This window comes from Lissotriton helveticus, chromosome 6, assembly GCF_964261635.1.
Source record: "Lissotriton helveticus chromosome 6, aLisHel1.1, whole genome shotgun sequence".
Taxonomy (NCBI): Eukaryota; Metazoa; Chordata; class Amphibia; order Caudata; family Salamandridae; genus Lissotriton; species Lissotriton helveticus.
Genome location: NC_136067.1, coordinates 427,553,606 through 427,572,413, shown reverse-complemented (window position 1 = coordinate 427,572,413; position 18,808 = coordinate 427,553,606). Strand labels below are relative to the sequence as shown.

General features: G+C 47.1%; 1 protein-coding gene across 1 annotated transcript in view; it reads right to left on the bottom strand.

Annotated features, from left to right (window-relative positions):
* Positions 1-4,108: 4,108 nt before the first annotated feature.
* The window catches only part of RNASEH1 (ribonuclease H1), a 797,310-nt gene continuing 782,610 nt past the window's right edge, over positions 4,109-18,808 (bottom strand). Inside the window, exon 8 of the mRNA XM_078647872.1 lies at positions 4,109-4,641. Within this exon, the coding sequence (XP_078503998.1) occupies positions 4,549-4,641 (93 nt within the window). The 3' untranslated portion in view covers positions 4,109-4,548. The remainder of the gene's footprint in view (positions 4,642-18,808) is intronic.

Here is an 18,808-nt window from a genome sequence, read left to right as displayed (position 1 = left end):
TCTGAACCTGTTGGGAAAAGTCCGGGTAAAAGTTCACCGTAGCATTCTCAAAGGCCACCGGGCCCTTCACCCGCGAGGCCTGCAGGATAGCGTCCCGGTCTCTATAATGAAAAAGCTTCGCTACAATGGGTCTCGGCGGGGCTCCCGGCTTGACTTTGCCCCCTGGAACACGATGTGCGCGTTCCACCGTGAAAAATTTTGTGAGACCAAAAGGGGCCAGATGGTTCAAGATCAGATCCTCAACCAGGAGATCCACCGAGTGGGGTTCAGGGTTTTCCGGTACACCAACCAGGCGAACATTGCAGCGACGCGCCCTATTTTCAAAGTCCTCCAGGCGACGGGTCATGAAGTCGTTCCCCCGACGGAGATTTCCAATCTCTGTTTGGAGCTCCGAGACGTCATTCGTAAGGCTAGAGGATTTAATATCCAGTGATTGTACCCTCTCATTCGTCTTGCCGAGATCAGCACGAATCAGATTCACCTCAATAGCCACGGTGTCAAGTTTGTGGGCCAGGGCCTCGTACTGTAGGCCGATGGATTCCCTCACACCCGAGATGGCGCCCATGATATCCTGTAGGGAGGGCTCCGCCGACTCTTCCAAAACTCGTTCGGACGCTATACTAGAACCAGGCAGGGCAGCTCCGGGGGACCCCTTAGAATGGGTATAACGGTCCATGACATTTGATTGAACTGGAGCTCCGCGCAGAGGTGTTTTCGTCTTGCGCGTCTCTCTGTCCCCTCTGCCCGCCATTTTGAAGATGCGTCACAGGACAAGCCACCAGGTTCGACGGGCCCGACACCCAAAGTACAGGATCAAAAGTACATGAAAAAGGGGGCACAACTCGGGTAGAGGTCGCCAAGCCAGCAAATAGGTCACATGAAAGCCCAACAGCCGATCTGCCTCCAAGTCTCAGTCGCAACACGACATCCACATCCGTGGCCCAAGTCGGAACAGAATCGAAACCGAAACTTAGGAAGGGGGGACCCACAAGGCCAGATCTCCTGCCGTTGTTGTTCAATTGCAGGACGGCTACAGAACCGCACCCCGTCCCGGGCGCACCTCAAGGGCGGAGCCCAAAAGTTCAGAGCACCATATCTCAGGAATACGAGATCCAAATCGATTTCTGAAAAGTGCCAGGGTAATCAGCCAAACGTCCCCTACACGGATTCTTGCAAGAAATCAGGATTCAGCCAGGATAAAATGCCGGGAGCGGCGAGGGTCCGGAGAGCGCTGTGCTCAAGCGGCCATCTCGGATGCCCGCCAAGCTCCTCCCCGACCTCTCTGTTTTTGATATTGTTTCGAATAAAAAAATCCTGCTCATCCTTTTCAGTGTGTATTTATACCGGATGTTGCAAAGCTGCCCTCTGTATAATCACATTGTAAGATGTGGTATCATCCGGTGGTGACTGCTTTGTATGATATGCCTCAATGCCTGGGTCATCTTGTGGATCTACAGTATAATCCTACCAATGGTTTTTCCCTCTTCATCCCTGTGGCAAAGAGGTTCTTACACTCAATACGGGCTTCCTGGGTCAGAGTCCGCTACTTGATGATTCTGCTCTGGAGACTGCAGTGGTATGGGAGGAATGTAGAGGTTGAGGTGTACACGGTAGTAGTGGGAATCACGGGATGCTAGTGCCTGATCCTCTTTGCAGTAGATGGTGGTAACTGAGGTGAGTGGGGCTCTTCCTCTGTATGTAAATCCCTCTTTTGAATTCTAAGGAGGACTGGTGCTGGAGGCTTGGCAACAATTCTCCCAGTACCAGAATGAATAAAAGGTTGTTTTTTTGCAGTTTGCGGAGGAAAATCTACTAGTCAAGTATTGATACCTCCAAAATTTTGGACGTCTGTGTCAGGCGAGCATTCAACCTCAGTTTCGGTGTTAAATGTGTTTACTCTTAGACGGCGACCTCGGATGCAAAGTGACCTTGTGCAATGGCAGGTGGTGTGTTACAACTTTCAACCCTGGGTGTGGCTGAATCTTTGTGGATGAATCTTGAGCACCAGTGGGGGTTTGATGTCGAGCATGGCTTATCTGCACTTGATCGTCTTTTAGGACCATGATGAAAGTAGGTTCCCTTTACTTTGCTCAACAATGAACCAGTTTATGAAGAAGCATATTTTGAGGACTTTGGCTATTTCGGATCTGGTACTGGCCTCGACACCAGACCACTGTGGGCATGTTGCGCTGTCTCCGTAGCCGGTGATTTGAAAGCTCAAGACTGACCTTCTGGCACCATCGAGGCATGGTGCGTTCAAATGGTCTTCTTCATTGGAGGGTGCTCTGGCAGTTGAATGTCGGAAACCTCTTTGGTGCCTGAAGGTTCAGAGAAGAACTGTACCTCTTCTTGCTGAATGAGTCTTGATGTTGATTGACCAACCTCTTCTTCCACCTCGATTTCGTGCTGCATTGAATAATGTGCCCAGCGTCTAGCTCTCTGTTGCGTCAGGGCTTTTCTGAGAGACAGGCCTTGCAGGTCCTCCCTATTTTCAGGGGAAAGGCAGGTTGTATACACTGTGGTGGTTGGCCCAGGTGCATTTAGCATTGCATCAAGGTTAGAAGCAAAAGAGGAGTTATCTCCTTCTGTCAGTTATCGATGCATTCTCGAGGCTATGGCACCACAGGGTCTCAACAGAAGCATATGATTCGATTTGATCGATGCAAGCGATTGCTGTTCTTCAGCAGAGCTGCGGGCCCAAACGGAAACCTGGTTGAGGTTTTCAATGTGTTTTCCACCATAAAGAGGAATCGTTGGGCGCTGCACACTGGGACTATGGAGGAGTCACTAAAACAGGTCTTGTGGCTCAAACATCTTTGAAGAAAAACAACTTGCAAACATACAGGAACAAAACTAAGTGGCAGGAGTATGCAGAACATGTGTATCTACAACCACACATGCACGCTCTCACTCTCTTTGTCTGCAATGTGCTGTAATTAGTTGTATTTGACTAACAACAAGTCAAGAAAGGATGACTGATGGAAGAGGCCGGGGCAATTTCTATCTGTGTTCAGGAAGACAATTATGGTTTGTAAGGTAGGTATCTCCGTGCTGCAGCATGATCTGAAGCCAGTCTAGTAGTAATTTAAGAGAAGGCTGGTGTTTTAATATCATCTTGAGGTTAAGCCTAGATTACTTTTCAAATAATGTTACTGATGAATGGTAGGGCAGTTATATACTGGTAACTGGCAAGATCATGACAATTTCCTCAGGAGTGGAAGGATGCCACATCATAATCTACTGTGCCTGAAAAAATACCAGGGCCCAGCCAAGTTCAACACAAAGAGGATAGTAACGAGTACCAATCTATTTTTAGGTACAGGAGGTGCAAATCCCAGACCCAAAAAAGTCAGAAAACACTTGCCGCTCCATCTAAATTAAAGAGGTGTAGCTGAGAGATAATCTGGTCACAAACTAGAAACAGAAAGAGATACCCGGAGGTAAGATGAGAAGGTATGCGAGTTTTGCTCACGTCTGGTACATTTAATAGGCCCCATCTCAAGAAAAGGTACAGGGGGTAACTTACAATTACATTTAAGAGTCTTCATATAGGTAGCCTAGGCATATGTGACTTTAGTGAGCATTGAGGAACCTGCTCTGTCAAAATGATTGGTAGGTATATTCAGAAAATACTTGTTTAAGAGCAGGAGTTGCATCCAGGCGAATGTCACAATTAGTTGTTTGCAGTATAGCAGGTGTTACATGGGATATTACTATAGGATTTAATAAAAGTGTGAGGTATGCACGTTGAGTATATTCAAGTTTGGGAGTTTTGAAAGAACAGCTGTATTCAAGGAAAAGCGCGCATTTTAAGTCAACCACATACATTGCTTAGCGACCATTACCAATAAATAATGGATACAAACAAAAATCGTTGAGAAACTGCTTTGGTTGTTGGATAATACCTTCTGAACTAGACCAAGTAACATTTGCAGCATTATGTGGCCTCTCCACTGATGCACAAATATTGAACTGCTACACATGGCACTTACAGAGCTAGGGAGGTTTTTGACCAGTTATACCTGAATACCAAGGAGAGTTTTTAAAATACCATATCCTTGAAATAAAGACCATAAAGTCAAAAGCACAAAATGCAAACTACACCACATTTAAGTATATTTATCTTTATATTTGCAACAAAATACTTGACAAAATTATTCTTCCAGAAATTGTCAATAGCTACATAAAAACGCAAAAGGCTTTTCTGGGAAATTATTGATATACAGAACACAAAAGACCTACATGCACAGCATTTTATTAACCTATTGTGTATTTTAAAAATGTTTATAATTCAAAGAGTTGTAACGTTTATTGAATGGAAATATATTTTTAACGGACAAATTAAAAAGCAAACAGAAGATACTTGTTATCTAATGTGTTACAAAATTAGACATAAATAAGACAATTGCATCACAAAGGTAAATAAAAACGAAGCAAGAATCATCTTTACTCCGCTTATTCTACATTCTGATTTACAATATTATGGAAGCCATCTTGCAAAACAGCTATGTCTGGGTTTACATTAAGTTACTTTTCTAATATAGAAAGTTACTGGTCCTCTATTTTTTTGCAGGCTCCTTCTCTTGCAAGTCGGTCAGCCTCTTCATTTCCTGCAAATCCTGCGTGTCCTGGAATATGCATCTGTTAAAGGAAAATAGTGTTCTTTAAAGAGGGTTTTCTCCACCAATTAAGTTAAAAAACAAGAAAGAAAATGAGTGCTATGAAGTAATGTTTGCACTACCGTGATATTGTTTGTTATGGTATAATTTCTGATAGTTTCTCATTTGGCAATTAACCGGTATCGGTATCATAATTATATTCTCATTTGTTTCTATGCTTAAACGGTTTTATCCTTGTTGGTTAGCTCAACCTCTGCAAACCAAAATATCTGGCACATTCTACGGTCTTGAACAGTAACAAATACAATTATATGCAATTTATTTTGTATTGTAATCAGTACACTTTATAGAAATCCATGTTTACCTAGTACCCAAACAGAATCAAATAATCGTACTGTTTTTCTGTGTGAACACTTCCACGCTTCGAACAGACAAGTGAAATGCTAAAGAGATTAGTAAAAGACTTTCAATCCCATACGCATCTTTCGGCCATTCCTACAGAGCTTTTTTAGGTAGGCTGGGGATGCCGCAGTTCCATGCACGTGGCACGTATCTCTTGCTGGTGAGTGGAGAGGAGAATCAGCCACCTACGAGTATTCACCAGTCAGCGGAAAACCAGCAGACTTTGAACATGCAAGGAAAACAGTTTGCAAACAAGACATCTGGCCAGCAGCCTATCTGTCAGGTCATCCAGCTGTATTCCAGCACCCAATTCTGGAGGCTGCCATGACCTCAGATGGGTTTGTTAGAAATGGGGGTCTCAAGTTGGCCGTGGTTTGCACCCTGTTCAAGTAGGGACCCTTCTTTCAAGTCAGGGTAAGGGAGCTACACACCCAAGAAAACCCCTGCTCACCCCCCCTCCCGAGCAGTCAGGCCTATCTCAGAGGCAATGTGTAAAGTATTTGCACATAACACACACAATAACACAGTGAAAACACAAAAAATGGACACCACATCAGTTTAGAAAAATAAACATTGTTTATCTAAACCAAACAAGACCAAAATGACAAAAAGCTAATATACATAACCCAAAATATCACTTTTAAGCAATTCTGTCCAAAGAACTCTATGAATGCGTTGATTTTAGCACAAAGTACCTTTGATGCGTCAAAATTCAAGTAGAAAAACAGCTGCAAAGGAGGAAAATGTCTAACACACAGCGATGTGTCGGTTCTTGAGTCCAAAGGGAATGGATGAGTCAGTTCTGCTGCACACAGGAGAAGTGTTACATTGACTCCTTGCTGCGAGGAGAAGCAATACGTCGATTTCCGGACACGATTCCTTTCAGCTGGGGGATTATTATATATTATTATATATTATATTATTATTTTAATTTATTTTTCTTATGTGTTCAGCTACCCAACAAGGGTTTCCCAGCGCAGGCCATAACAGAGACTCAGGAAATCTGAATTAGAAATGTTGATTGAAAAGCCAAGTTTTTAATTGCTTGCGGAAATTGCGGTACAGGTTCTCTTTCCGCATCACATCAAGTAAGGAATTCCACAAAGTTGGACCAAGAAGAGAGAAGGAGCGGCCTCCCATTCTCGTCAATTTGATCCTGGGAATTTCAAATAGCTCTTCTGAAGAGGAGCAAAGCAGGCGAGAAGGACGTTGGGGGCATGCCAGATCTTGTAAGTATTTAGGAGCAGGGCTGATCTTAATTCTGAACATATAGCATAGGGCTTTTAATTTTATGTGATGTTCCACCCTAAGCCAATGTAATTCTCTCAGAGCATTTACCGTCTTGGACATTCTGGGAAGTCCACACAGCAATCTGGCTGCAGAATTCTGCACCACCTGGAGCTTACCCAGTACATCCCTGCTAGACCCCAAAAAAGGACATTGCCATAGTACAGGTGAGATGTTACAAGTGCCTGGACTACCGTCCTTTGGGTATCGACCGGGAGCATCCAAATGATTTTTTAAACCATTTTAAGATGAAAAAACAGGTGGCCGCAATTTGTACTGCCTGTTGTTTCATTGACAATTGATTGTCAATAATAAAGCCTTGATTGCGGACCTGAGAGGAAGGCGTAGGTAAAGGCCCCATTTACGCTGGCCAATGTTGAGGGCCCCAATGTTCAGAATTTTTACCAAAAATAAGCACTTCCATCTTTTCCCCATTGAGCTTGAGTAAATTAAGTTGCATCCACGATGCAATATTGCGTAAGTCCAATTGCAGAGTAGAAGGACCCTGTTTCTCATTCGCCGATAAGGAAAAGATGATTTGAGTATCATCGGCGTATGAAAACAGCGCCAACCCTGCTGCTTCAGCAATCACTGCCAGGGGTTGCACATAGATGTTAAAAAAGAGTGGACTCAAAATTGAGCCCTGTGGCACCCCATACAGGGATGTGTAGGACTTTGAGGTGGCCCTAGTGGAAAAGACCTGGAATGTTTGCTCCGATAAAAAGGAGGACAGGCAGGCAAGCGCCGATCCAGAGATGCCCAATGCCTGTAAGGACTTTATTAATACGGTGTGGGAAACCGTATCAAACACGGCACTTAGATCTAAAAGTATAAGGGCCACTGTATCGCCTGCATCCAGACGCTGGCGCAGCATCTCAGTGACGCCCAGCAATGTGATCTCCGTTGAGAACCCTGCTCTGAAACCTGATTGTGAGATGTGCAGAAAATGAGAGGATTCCTCAAACGTAGATAGCTGGTCATTCACATGTTTTTCCAAGACTTTGAAAAAAGTCAGGAGCAGGGAAATCGGCCTAAAATTAGACGGCATAGCAGGGTCCGCGTTTGGCTTTTTCAGCAACGGCAAGACCATTGCATGTTTCCAGACGGCTGGCATCTCTGCCTCACTAAGAGAGGCATTTAATAGCTCCATAACCACTCTTAAGGCAGGCTGTTCCATTTGTAAAAGCGCTGCAGCTGGAAGCAGGTCGCACGGAGAACCTGATTTAATGCTCGCTAGAATTTTTGTAAAAGAGCCAATGTCCAAAACAGCTCACTGCTCTAATTTTAGCAGAGAGCCCTCTGCCACGGTGGGTACCTGAACGATGCCAGGCAGAGCCGGACTCGTCACACAAATTCTTCCTAATGTCCGATAAATTTGTTCAAGTTTATTTATAAAGAAGTTAGCAAGAGTGTTACATTGTGGTTTGTCAAGAACAGTAGGACTGGGTTGCGTCCCTGAACCTGCTAACTTCTTAACCATGGAGAATAGGGTACGAGGACAATTCTTCGCCCCCAAAATAGTGGAGGAGACATAATCAGCTCGTGCCTTTTTGCATAAAGCATGATATTTTTTCAGTGTGACCTTGTAGATATTTTTGGACTCGGGGAGTAATTCCTTCCCCAACTTCTTTCCATAACTTTACACTTGCTTTTTTCAGCTTTTAGCTGCTCTGTGAACCAGGGGGCAGGAGGCCGGTGGTTATTACATTTTTTCACGGTGGGTGGAAGGCAAGCATTAGAAGCGGAGGCAATCCAGTTTTAAATACTGATCAAGGAGGCCAGTATTATGGAGTTCAAAGAAGGGGACAGTTTCAATAACTTCTGTATTGGAACTTAACCGCAAAATGGTCGGACCAACATAAAGGCAGTGCAGGAGGACAGTTAATATCAGACAAGTTAGAGAAAATAGCGTTCAAAAAGTGACCAGCTATATGAGTGGGGCCTACATTGCAAATAGGTAGGTTCAGTGCAGATAGATCAGCAATAAGCGCCTTACTTGCTAGACAATCCGTACTTTCCAAGTGAAGGTTTAAGTCGCCTAAAACTGTAAAATTAGCCAATTTAAGTAGCCAAGGAGCCAACAAATATGAAAGTAGGGCACCCAAGAACCAGACGGTCCTGGGAGTCGATAGACCAAAACCCCAGATAGAGTAAGCTGGGGGGAGAGCATGAGTTTAAAAAGGGCAGCTTCGCAATCCACCAGTGGGAAGTCTTCCAATTTACATGAATAGCTTTTTTTTTTTAAATAATCGCGATCCCTCCACCTTTCCTGAGAATTCTATCTCTCCTTATTATAGTGTAATTATCGGGGAGGGCGCATGCCACATCCGGACCTGAACTACCATTCAACCAAGTTTCCGTAAAAAAAAATAGCGTTGGGTCCTTCACTATTTAGCAAATTAAAAATGTCCTCCTTATGTTTTGGAAGGGAGCGACAACTAATACTTCAAAAATTATAAATTAAATTTTTATTGGGGTACTTTTGTATCACTTCCTGCTCATTTAAATCTTTAACAATGGAACTCTTAGTCATGTTTAAACTAGGGTTATTAAAACCATAGCTACAGCCACTGCATAAAGGATAAGCCTCAAAAGGACATAGTAAGCTACAATTAGTGCCTCTCCTACCTCGCAAGCTAAGCAGCTGACTTGACGAATATTGTGTAGTAGGTTTGAGGAAGGAAAGTTTTGGGGCATAGGTCCTGGCCCCTGGTCCTGATCGGTCTCGGACGGTCGCAGACGGTCTTGCCTTTGTCGCAAAATTGACGCGACCGCTGCGCATAACCGCTGCGCGTCAAGACCATGGCTCTTAAATAACAGCAGTGGTCGGTCGGCGTGCAAGGACTGAAACGCTGACCTCCGTCAGCGCGCGGCAATTAAGGATGGCCGCCAGGGACAAATCGTGTCCCGAAAAAGATGTACTAGTTCCCGTAATTCAGCCCCCAAATGTAATGTCGCTCAATGGTGGCAGAAGTTAGCCCCCACAGATTAAAAAATTAATTTTAAAAATAATTTCCTCAAATTTGTGCAAAAGTGCAAAACTAATTAGTGCAAAGTACAATTATTGGCAGCCGAGCTTCACATTCCCCCCAGCAAGATCGAATTCCCAATTCCACTTAATTTGCAATTCAGAGTTAAAACGAAGCCTCTGTAAAGCAGCGCACGACCAGACCAAGCCCCTTAAATAACAGCAGTGGTCGGTCGGCGTGCAAGGACTGAAACGCTGACCTTCCGTCAGCGTGCGGCAATTAAAGATGGCCACCAGGGACAAATTGTTTCTCAAAAAAGATGTACTAGTTCCCGTAATTCAGCCCCCAAATGTAATGCCGCTCAATGGTGGCATAAGTTAGCCCCCACAGATTAAAAAATGAATTTTAAAAACAATTTCCTCAAATTTGTGCAAAAGTGCAAAACTAATTAGTGCAAAGTACAATTATTGGCAGCCGAGCTTCACATTCCCCCCAGCAAGATCGAATTCCCAATTCCACTTAATTTGCAATTCAGAGTTAAAACGAAGCCTCAGTAAAGATGCGTTGGAAACTTGGCGCAAAGGAACGATGCATGAGTAAATCCAATTGCTGCAGGTCAATGCTGCGGCAAAACAGGCGCTGCGTTGATTTTCACGGGTGATGCATCAATTCCTTCATCAGCACAGCAGGCCCTGCATTGAAGTCAGAGCTGGGGTCTCGGATGTCGGAGACTCTGTGCTCTAGACTCAGGCTGCAGCTGTTCTCCAGGCAGTGAAAAGGCGCTGCATCGATTTTTCAGCCGCACCGCAGCGATGCGTTGGTTTTTCAACTGCATAGCAAGCTTGAGGTGCAAAAACTGCGCTGGAAGGGTGATGTGTTGATTTTCGAGTTTTGAAGGAGCAGAACCACCTTCAAGGGCCCAGAACTGGAATTGGCACCACTTGGCAGGTCAGAACTCCCAGAAGTTAATTTCAGAGATGCTGCAGATGAAGTCTTTGATATCCATGAAACTTGCAACAGGTGGCAAGCACACACAAGTCCTTGGAGAACCTTGGAAAAGTAGGATACAAGAAAGCAAAGACCAGTTCTTTCATGGCCCAAGGACAGAAGCAGCAACTGCTGGACAATCCAGCAAAGCAACACACAGCAAAGGAGCAGTACTCCTCCTGACGGCTCCTCGGCTCTTCTTCATCCATTTTGGCCTTTGAAGTAAGCATATGTAGGAGAGTAGGGTCTGCAATCCTATGATCACCCAGATTTTTGCTTTTTGCTGCACTGGTTTACGACTTTCCCTGGCTGTGGGCCTGCTAATCAGACCCACAGCCTAGCTGTTCTCTCTATCCAAATTGTACTCAGGTACTGAATTGGCACTGGGCCCTCTCCAAGTCCCTGTACCCAGGGCTGAGGTGTACCCAGAAGTCTCCCAGGGGCTGAAGCATGTATTATGCCACCCCTGGGCTGACTAACTAAACTGACACAACTGGCTGCACGACAGCTGGGGCAAGGTGGTGTACTCACCCTTTGCTTTAGATATAGTATACCTATATCTAACCCTAAAATGGACACACAGATCTCCTATCAGTCACTCCTATGGCAGGCCTTAACAATCCTGAAGGCAGAGTGCTTGGAATCGTGTGAGATGGTGCTCTGGCATGAGCTGAGCCTGTCTGCGGCTTTCGGGATCCATCCCTTAGCCGTTTCCATGATATCGCATACCATATACTCTTAAGTGCATTATAATCCTCGCGGTTATATGCCAACTCTGGTATCGCTTTATCAAAACATGTCGAGTAAGGTGTCATACGAATTGGAATACTAACCCCTCGCCAATTCTGGCGACGGGGTTAGCATTCCACCCTTCTAGAGGGACACGACATGTATGTAACCCCTAACCCCGGTTAAAGTCAGACAGAGCCTTAGCATCCACAAAATGGATGCTGCCACCGAGACACAAGTCTGCCCTCCTGCTGCTGGGAGTCCTCCCAGAGCAGGAGATAAGGACAAAGGGTTTCCTGCCAGGGGCGGTGCCAGCACCGTCCCAGACAGGATTTTGTGTATTGTAGGTAGGCAGGGCTTCAGAGGAAGGTGACTGCACGTGGCACCCCGGTGCTCACTGTGCATAGGCTGGCTTGAACCAGTTCCAGGGACACTCCAGACCCTGTGCTGGGGAAAAGCCCGCCAAGGAAGTGGGTGTAACCACCCCCCTCCTGGTCCCACCCCTAGGGCAGGACTTAGTCGCGTGCCAGCCCCCTTTTCCCAGATAAAGGTAGGAGCAGGCCCCCTTCCAGATTAGATCATCTTTGAATCCTGAAACTACTTTCTACGAAAGGAACTCAAGACTTCTTCCTAAGATTTCTCCCTTGTGGCTAAGGAGTAGTCACCCTGCATCCGCAGGCACCATCGCAAGAACACTGCGGTCTGCTGCAAGTCCTTCCTCCGGAATCCGACTGCCCAGCTCGACGAGAACCGGCTTCCCTGGCACCTCTGACCTCTACCCACCTCTACAGCCCAGCTGAGAACCGTGGGTGCGACGAGACCTCGAGGGACCGGCCATCTGCAAGACTGCACGACTTCTGCACAGCAAGCCCGCCGAGTAATTTCCTGGTGAGTGCTTTGGGGTCCGAGAAGCCCCGACCCTGAGCAGCTCCAGCACCGAAGTGCAACCTCCCAGCATCTCCACGATCTGCATGGGGCCCTTCTGCTTTTTGCTGCTCACCGCGTTGTTTGGCTACTAGCCCGCTGGCTTGTGGCCTTCTGAACGACGCCCGACGACATCACTGCTGCTGGTCTGGTTGCTCCAGACTGGCCCTTGCTCCCTTCCCGAAGAGGAGCACCCCGGACCCTCCTGGTCCACTCCAGACGCCATTTTGAGTCCACCGCGTGGGCTTGAATTAGCCAAGGCTTGTTGCCCAATCCCGGGTAACTTCGACGCCGACAGCTTCATCCATCGTGGGACAGCTGGCCTCTCCATCCTGGTCGCCGACAACGCCTCCTGGTCCGTGAGATCTGCAGAGCCAGCGTTGCCCACTCACCTAGTCGAGGTGACTGCCATCCGGTGCCCTCCTGGTGCCCACTGACTACTGGCTAGTAGTCACGAACTTGGTCCCCTCTGCTTTCAGGTGTCATCCATCTTCCAGATCCAGGCTTGGGTCAACTCGAACTATCTTCACTGGTCGCCTGCCAGCATCTTTCTTCCAGGCTCCTGGTCCGGCAACGAGGATTCCCGACGTCTTTTGAGACCTATGCAGCTGCAGCCCCTGGGCTAGGTAACTTCGGCATTTCGGTGCCCCAGCATAGCCTCACTATCCAAGGGTCAGGATCCACTGTCGTTTTCTCCCTACCAGGTCGGGTTCGCCCGTGAACACTAACTTTAGCGTTACTAGCTTCCATAGACTTTGTCCCGCATCCCGCGTGAGAGTGCACACTCTGCGCCCGAGTCCCCTAGGTCTCCTAGAAGTAATCTAACGATTCCCTAGTCAAGTCCTAGCGATTCCAAAGCCTATTAGTCCTGTACTTACCTGCTAGTAATTTCGCATTCCACTTTTAAAGTATATGGTTTTTCGTGCCCCTCGGGCATTTGTGTATACCGTGCTAACTTAAGTATTTTCGTAAGAGTTTTGTTGTGTGCTTAGCACCCTGTCCTCATAAAAAGTACAGGGTTGTTGTGATTCTAATAAATACATTGTTTATTTTCATAACACTTGTGTGGTGTCCTTTCACTGGGTGTTCAAGGGGTAATGTGATGGTAAAACAGCTGGCTTAACACGCCCTCTAGAGTCTTAGCCTTAGGCTGCTCGTATCCATGCTACTAGGATAGCTGGTCTATAAGGTTGACTACAACCAATCATCAATAAGGGTTGTTTGGACTGATATATAGTGATCACTAGAATAGTGAACACTGCACATCAGGCCAACTTCTCACATTGGTGAGCAGCGGTTGGGATTTGAGCTTGCTGTTGTTTTACCACACATATCCTAAGAATATCTTGTGAAAGATCACATAAGTACTAAAGGTACATATAACTTAGCTTAGAATACTCTGAGTTCTACTGAACCAGCTGTTGTAGCTCCTAGGGCCTAGCACACCCTAAACTACAACTCTAGCAAGGGATCAGTAGGCAAACACATAGTGTAGGTAAGTGCACCACTTACACCTCACTAGAAAAGCATGTCTACCCAGGGAGAATCTACTGAGACTCCCCTGGTCAGTGTTGACCCTCCACAGGTCACTTCAAGATATGCAGCTCTCAGTTTTCAGGAGATGAGACAAGTCTGTACCTCCAGGAAACTGAAGCAGGGGTCTAACCCCACCATTCCCTTTCTGATAGGTCTCTTAGAGACATATGATGCCAGAAAGATTTCTCAGTTAAATGAGAATATGCCAGCCTTAGAGGGAACCTCTGGGGATCCAGACTTCCCCAACACTGCTACTGCAGTTGAGGAGGAGGATCAAGAGGAACTCTCTGGGGATGAGGTAGACAAAGGTCTTGAGGTAGTCAGAATGCTAACCAGGGCCAACTTAGACTTACTTGGGCTAGGATCTGGGGGCCCCCCAGTACTAACCCGAAGTGGGCCTAACCTTGGAGTTAGGAGAGATAGATCTCTTTCTAGGGACTCCAATAGATCTCTGCACTCTAATGCCTCTTCCCAGAGGAGGAGAAACTCTCCACAGAGGAGAGTGACTTCCCCTCAGAGAATAGAGCATGAAGCTAGAATGAGACAGGCTGCTCTGAGGATTGAAAGGGAAGAACTTGCCCTGGCCAAAGAAAAGCTTGCTTTTGCTAGAGAGCAGCAGATGAGTGGGCTAGCTCCCACTGGTGGCAGCAATCTCCCAAGAGATAGAGAGAAGGGTTTAGATACTAAACACCTGACTAAGATAGTGCCCCCCTTTAAGCAAGGGGATGATATCCAGAAATGGATGGCTGCTTTGGAGAGGGCCTGCACTGTGCAGTGCATTCCCCGAAGTCAGTGGGCAGCTATACTGTGGCTCTCCTTTGATGGTAAAGGTAGAGATAAGCTCCTCACTACAAGAGTGGAGGATGCTAATGATTACCAGGTCCTGAAAAATGCACTGATTGATGGGTTTGGTTTAACCACTGAGCAGTACAGTTTGCTGTTCAGAGACACCCAGAAAACTCAGTCTCAGGACTGGTCTGACTTTGTGGATAGTGCCACTAAGGCTTTGGAGGGCTGGTTGCTGGGTAGCAAGGTTACAGATTACACAGGATTGTATAATCTTATGATGAGAGAACAAATTTTAAACAATTGTCAGAACCAGTTGTTGCACCAGCACCTTGTTGATTCAGATCTGACCTCTCCCCAAGAATTGGGAAAGAAGGCAGACAAATGGGTCAGGACAAGGATCAAGCAGAACCAGAACCAGAACCAGGGTGGTCAGAAGAAAGCAGACCAGAAGGGTAATGCAAAGAGTGAACAAAACGACCAGAAGTCTTCACCAGGTCCCCAACAAACCAAAGAGGGTGGGGGTCAGGCTTCCCAGAAGAAGAAGACTCAAGAAGGCCAGTCAAAAAGGTGGTGCCAGTACTGCAAAAGTAAATCTCACTGGTTTAGTGAGTGCACCAAAAGAGGAGGACAAACTCCTGCCACTACAGCCCCTAAGGCAACTGCACCCCCTAGTACAGTCAGTAGTGGTAGTGTACCTCCCAAGGCATTAGTTGGGTTAACCTTGGGAACTGAGGGGTCTGACAACTTAGTTGGCACACTCACTCAGGCTGTCCTTGTCTGTACAGGGGATATGGATATATCCCCTGAGATAAGTCCCAATACTTTGGGCAAATACAGGCAGACGCCTTTGATTAATGGCAAAATGGCTCAGGCCTATAGGGACACTTGTGCCAGTGTCACCATGGTGACACCGAACTTTGTGGACCCTGGACAGATCATGCCAGGTACGGATTTCCTGGTGACCAATGCCAGCAATGTCACTACTAGTCATAGTGTGGCAAATGTGGCTTTCTCCTGGGGTGGAGTGAAGGGACAAAAGAAAGTTGTAGTCAGTTCAGACCTCCCAGTTGATTGTTTGTTGGGCAATGATTTGGAGTCATCACAATGGTCAGAAGTGGAGCAGAGGACTCACATGGAAATGTTAGGCTTGCCAGCACATGTGCTTGCTGTGACTAGGTCACAGGCCAGAAAATGCCCCACTGAACAGGTGCTGGATCCTGAAATTATGGACCAGACACCTTCCAAGAAGAAGAGCAGTAAGGGTAAGGCTTTGCCTTCCCCCTTGCCCCAGGTTGAGGATCAAGTCTCTGAGGAGGCTGATCTGAGAGAACTGAGGGAAACTGAGCCTAAAGAGCTTGAACTTGATCAAGTTGAGTTTCTGGGCTCAGGGGGACCCTCCAGAGCAGACCTGGGGAAGGCACAGTTAGACTGCCCTTCCCTTGAACCCCTCAGACAGCAGGCTGCTGCTGAGGCTGCAGGGAATGCCACAGGTGCCTACAGGGTATACTGGGAAGATGGACTCCTGTACTCTGAGTCAAGAGACCCCAAGCCTGGTGCAACCAGGAGGCTGGTCATCCCCTTGTCTCTGAGAGGTTTCCTTCTCACCTTGGCCCATGAGATTCCCCTTGCAGGTCATTTAGGTCAGACAAAGACTTGGGACAGGCTTGTCTCACACTTTCACTGGCCCCATATGAATGAGAATACCAAGGAGTTTTGTCGCTCCTGTGTCACTTGCCAAGCCAGTGGTAAGTCAGGTGGCACAACAAAGGCCCCCCTTATACCACTACCTGTGGTGGGGGTTCCCTTTGAAAGAGTGGGGATTGACATTGTTGGTCCAATGGAACCCCAGACAGCATCAGGGCACAAGTTTATACTGGTGGTAGTGGATCATGCCACCAGGTATCCTGAAGCTATACCACTTAGGACCACTACAGCACCTGTAGTGGCAAGAGCCCTAGTTGGAGTGTTCTCCAGAGTGGGTTTCCCTAAGGAGGTCGTTTCTGACAGAGGTACAAACTTCATGTCAGGATATCTGACTGCAATGTGGAAAGAGTGTGGTGTGAACTACAAGTTCACCACACCCTATCATCCACAATGCAATGGGCTTGTTGAGAGATTCAACAGGACCCTCAAAGGGATGATTCATGGGCTACCTGAAACTCTTAGGAGAAGATGGGATGTCCTGATCCCCTGCCTCTTGTTTGCTTACAGAGAGGTCCCACAGAAGGGGGTTGGCTACAGCCCTTTTGAGCTTCTGTATGGGCATCCTGTAAGAGGACCCCTGTGTTTGGTGAAGGAAGGATGGGAGAGACCTCTCAAAAAGCCTGCAACCAACATAGTGGACTATGTACTTGGTCTCCGCTCCAGGATGGCTGAGTATATGGAGAAGGCATCTAAAAACCTGGAGGCCAGCCAAGAACTTCAAAAAGCTTGGCATGACCAAAAGGCTGTTCTGACTGTGTACCAGCCAGGACAGAAGGTGTGGGTGCTGGAGCCAGTGGCCCCAGCAGCTCTGAAAGACAAATGGTCTGGGCCCCACACCATCATTGAGCAAAAGGGAGAGGTTACCTACTTGGTGGACCTTGGAACTCCCAGGAGCCCTCTCAGAGTGCTCCATGTTAACAGGCTCAAGGCATATGTTGACAGGAAGGACATGAGCTTGCTCATGGCCACAGATGAGGGACAGGAGGAAGAGAGTGACCCTCTCCCAGACCTGCTCACTCAGAATCCTGATGATGGATCAGTTGATGGTGTTGTCTTTTGTGGCAGCCTCACTGAACATCAGCAACAGGATTGCAGGCAAGTCCTGCAATCCTTCAGACATATGTTCTCTCTGACACCCAGCCAAACTGATTGGTGTACCCATGATGTTGACACTGGAGACAGTCTGCCTGTCAAGAGTAAAATCTACAGACAGCCTGATCATGTTAGAGACTGCATCAAAACTGAAGTGCAGAAAATGTTGGAGCTGGGAGTCATTGAGCCCTCAGATAGCCCTTGGGCTAGCCCAGTAGTTCTAGTGCCAAAGCCTCACACCCAGGGTGGTAAGAAAGAGATGAGGTTCTGCGTAGACTACAGAGGCCTCAATGCAGTCACTAAGACTGATGCCCACCCAATACCAAGAGCAGATGAACTTATAGATAAATTGGCTTCTGCCAACTTCTTAAGTACATTTGATTTGACAGCTGGGTGGAGGCCAAACCCAAGACAGCATTTTCTACCCCTGGAGGGCATTATCAGTTTGTGGTAATGCCCTTTGGACTGAAAAATGCACCTGCCATCTTCCAAAGGTTGGTGAATCAAGTCCTCACTGGGCTGGATGACTTCTGTGCAGCATATCTAGACGATATTGCTGTCTTTAGCTCCACCTGGGAGGATCACCTGGTCCACCTGAGGAAAGTGTTAGAGGCTCTGCAAAAGGCAGGCCTCACTATCAAGGCCACAAAGTGCCAGATAGGGCAGACACAGGTTGTATACCTGGGCCACCTTGTAGGTGGAGGCCAGGTTCAGCCACTGGAGAGTAAGATACAGGCCATCAAGGACTGGACTCCTCCAATCACCCAGACTCAGGTTCGAGCTTTCTTGGGCCTGACTGGGTACTATAGGAAGTTTGTCAGAAATTATGGGCCCATAGTGACCCCTCTTAATGACCTGACAAGCAAAAAGATGCCAAAGAAAGTTCAGTGGACAGCAAGCTGTCAGAAAGCATTCAATGACCTAAAGCAGGCCATGTGCACAGCACCTATCCTAAAGAGTCCAGATTACTCCAAGCCATTCATTGTCCAAACAGATGCTTCTGAGTTGGGTGTGGGGGCTGTTCTGTCTCAACTGAATTTTGATGGTAATGATCAGCCTATTGCTTTCATTAGTAGGAGGTTGACACCCAGAGAGAAAAATTGGTCAGCTATTGAGAGGGAGGCCTTTGCTGTGGTCTGGGCCCTGAAGAAGCTGAGGGCCTACTTGTTTGGCACTCACTTCACCATTCAGACAGACCATAAGCCCCTCTTGTGGCTAAATCAGATGAAGGGTGAAAACCCCAAACTGCTTAGGTGGTCCATTTCCCTACAGGGGATGGATTTTACAGTGGAGCATAGACCTGGTACTGATCACAGCAATGCTGATGGGCTCTCCAGGTATTTCCACTTAGAGCAAGAAGACTCACCTGGTCAAGGTTAGGTTATTGTCCCAAAGTTTGGGGGGGGTCATGTAGGAGAGTAGGGTCTGCAATCCTATGATCACCCAGATTTTTGCTTTTTGCTGCACTGGTTTACGACTTTCCCTGGCTGTGGGCCTGCTAATCAGACCCACAGCCTAGCTGTTCTCTCTATCCAAATTGTACTCAGGTACTGAATTGGCACTGGGCCCTCTCCAAGTCCCTGTACCCAGGGCTGAGGTGTACCCAGAAGTCTCCCAGGGGCTGAAGCATGTATTATGCCACCCCTGGGCTGACTAACTAAACTGACACAACTGGCTGCACGACAGCTGGGGCAAGGTGGTGTACTCACCCTTTGCTTTAGATATAGTATACCTATATCTAACCCTAAAATGGACACACAGATCTCCTAT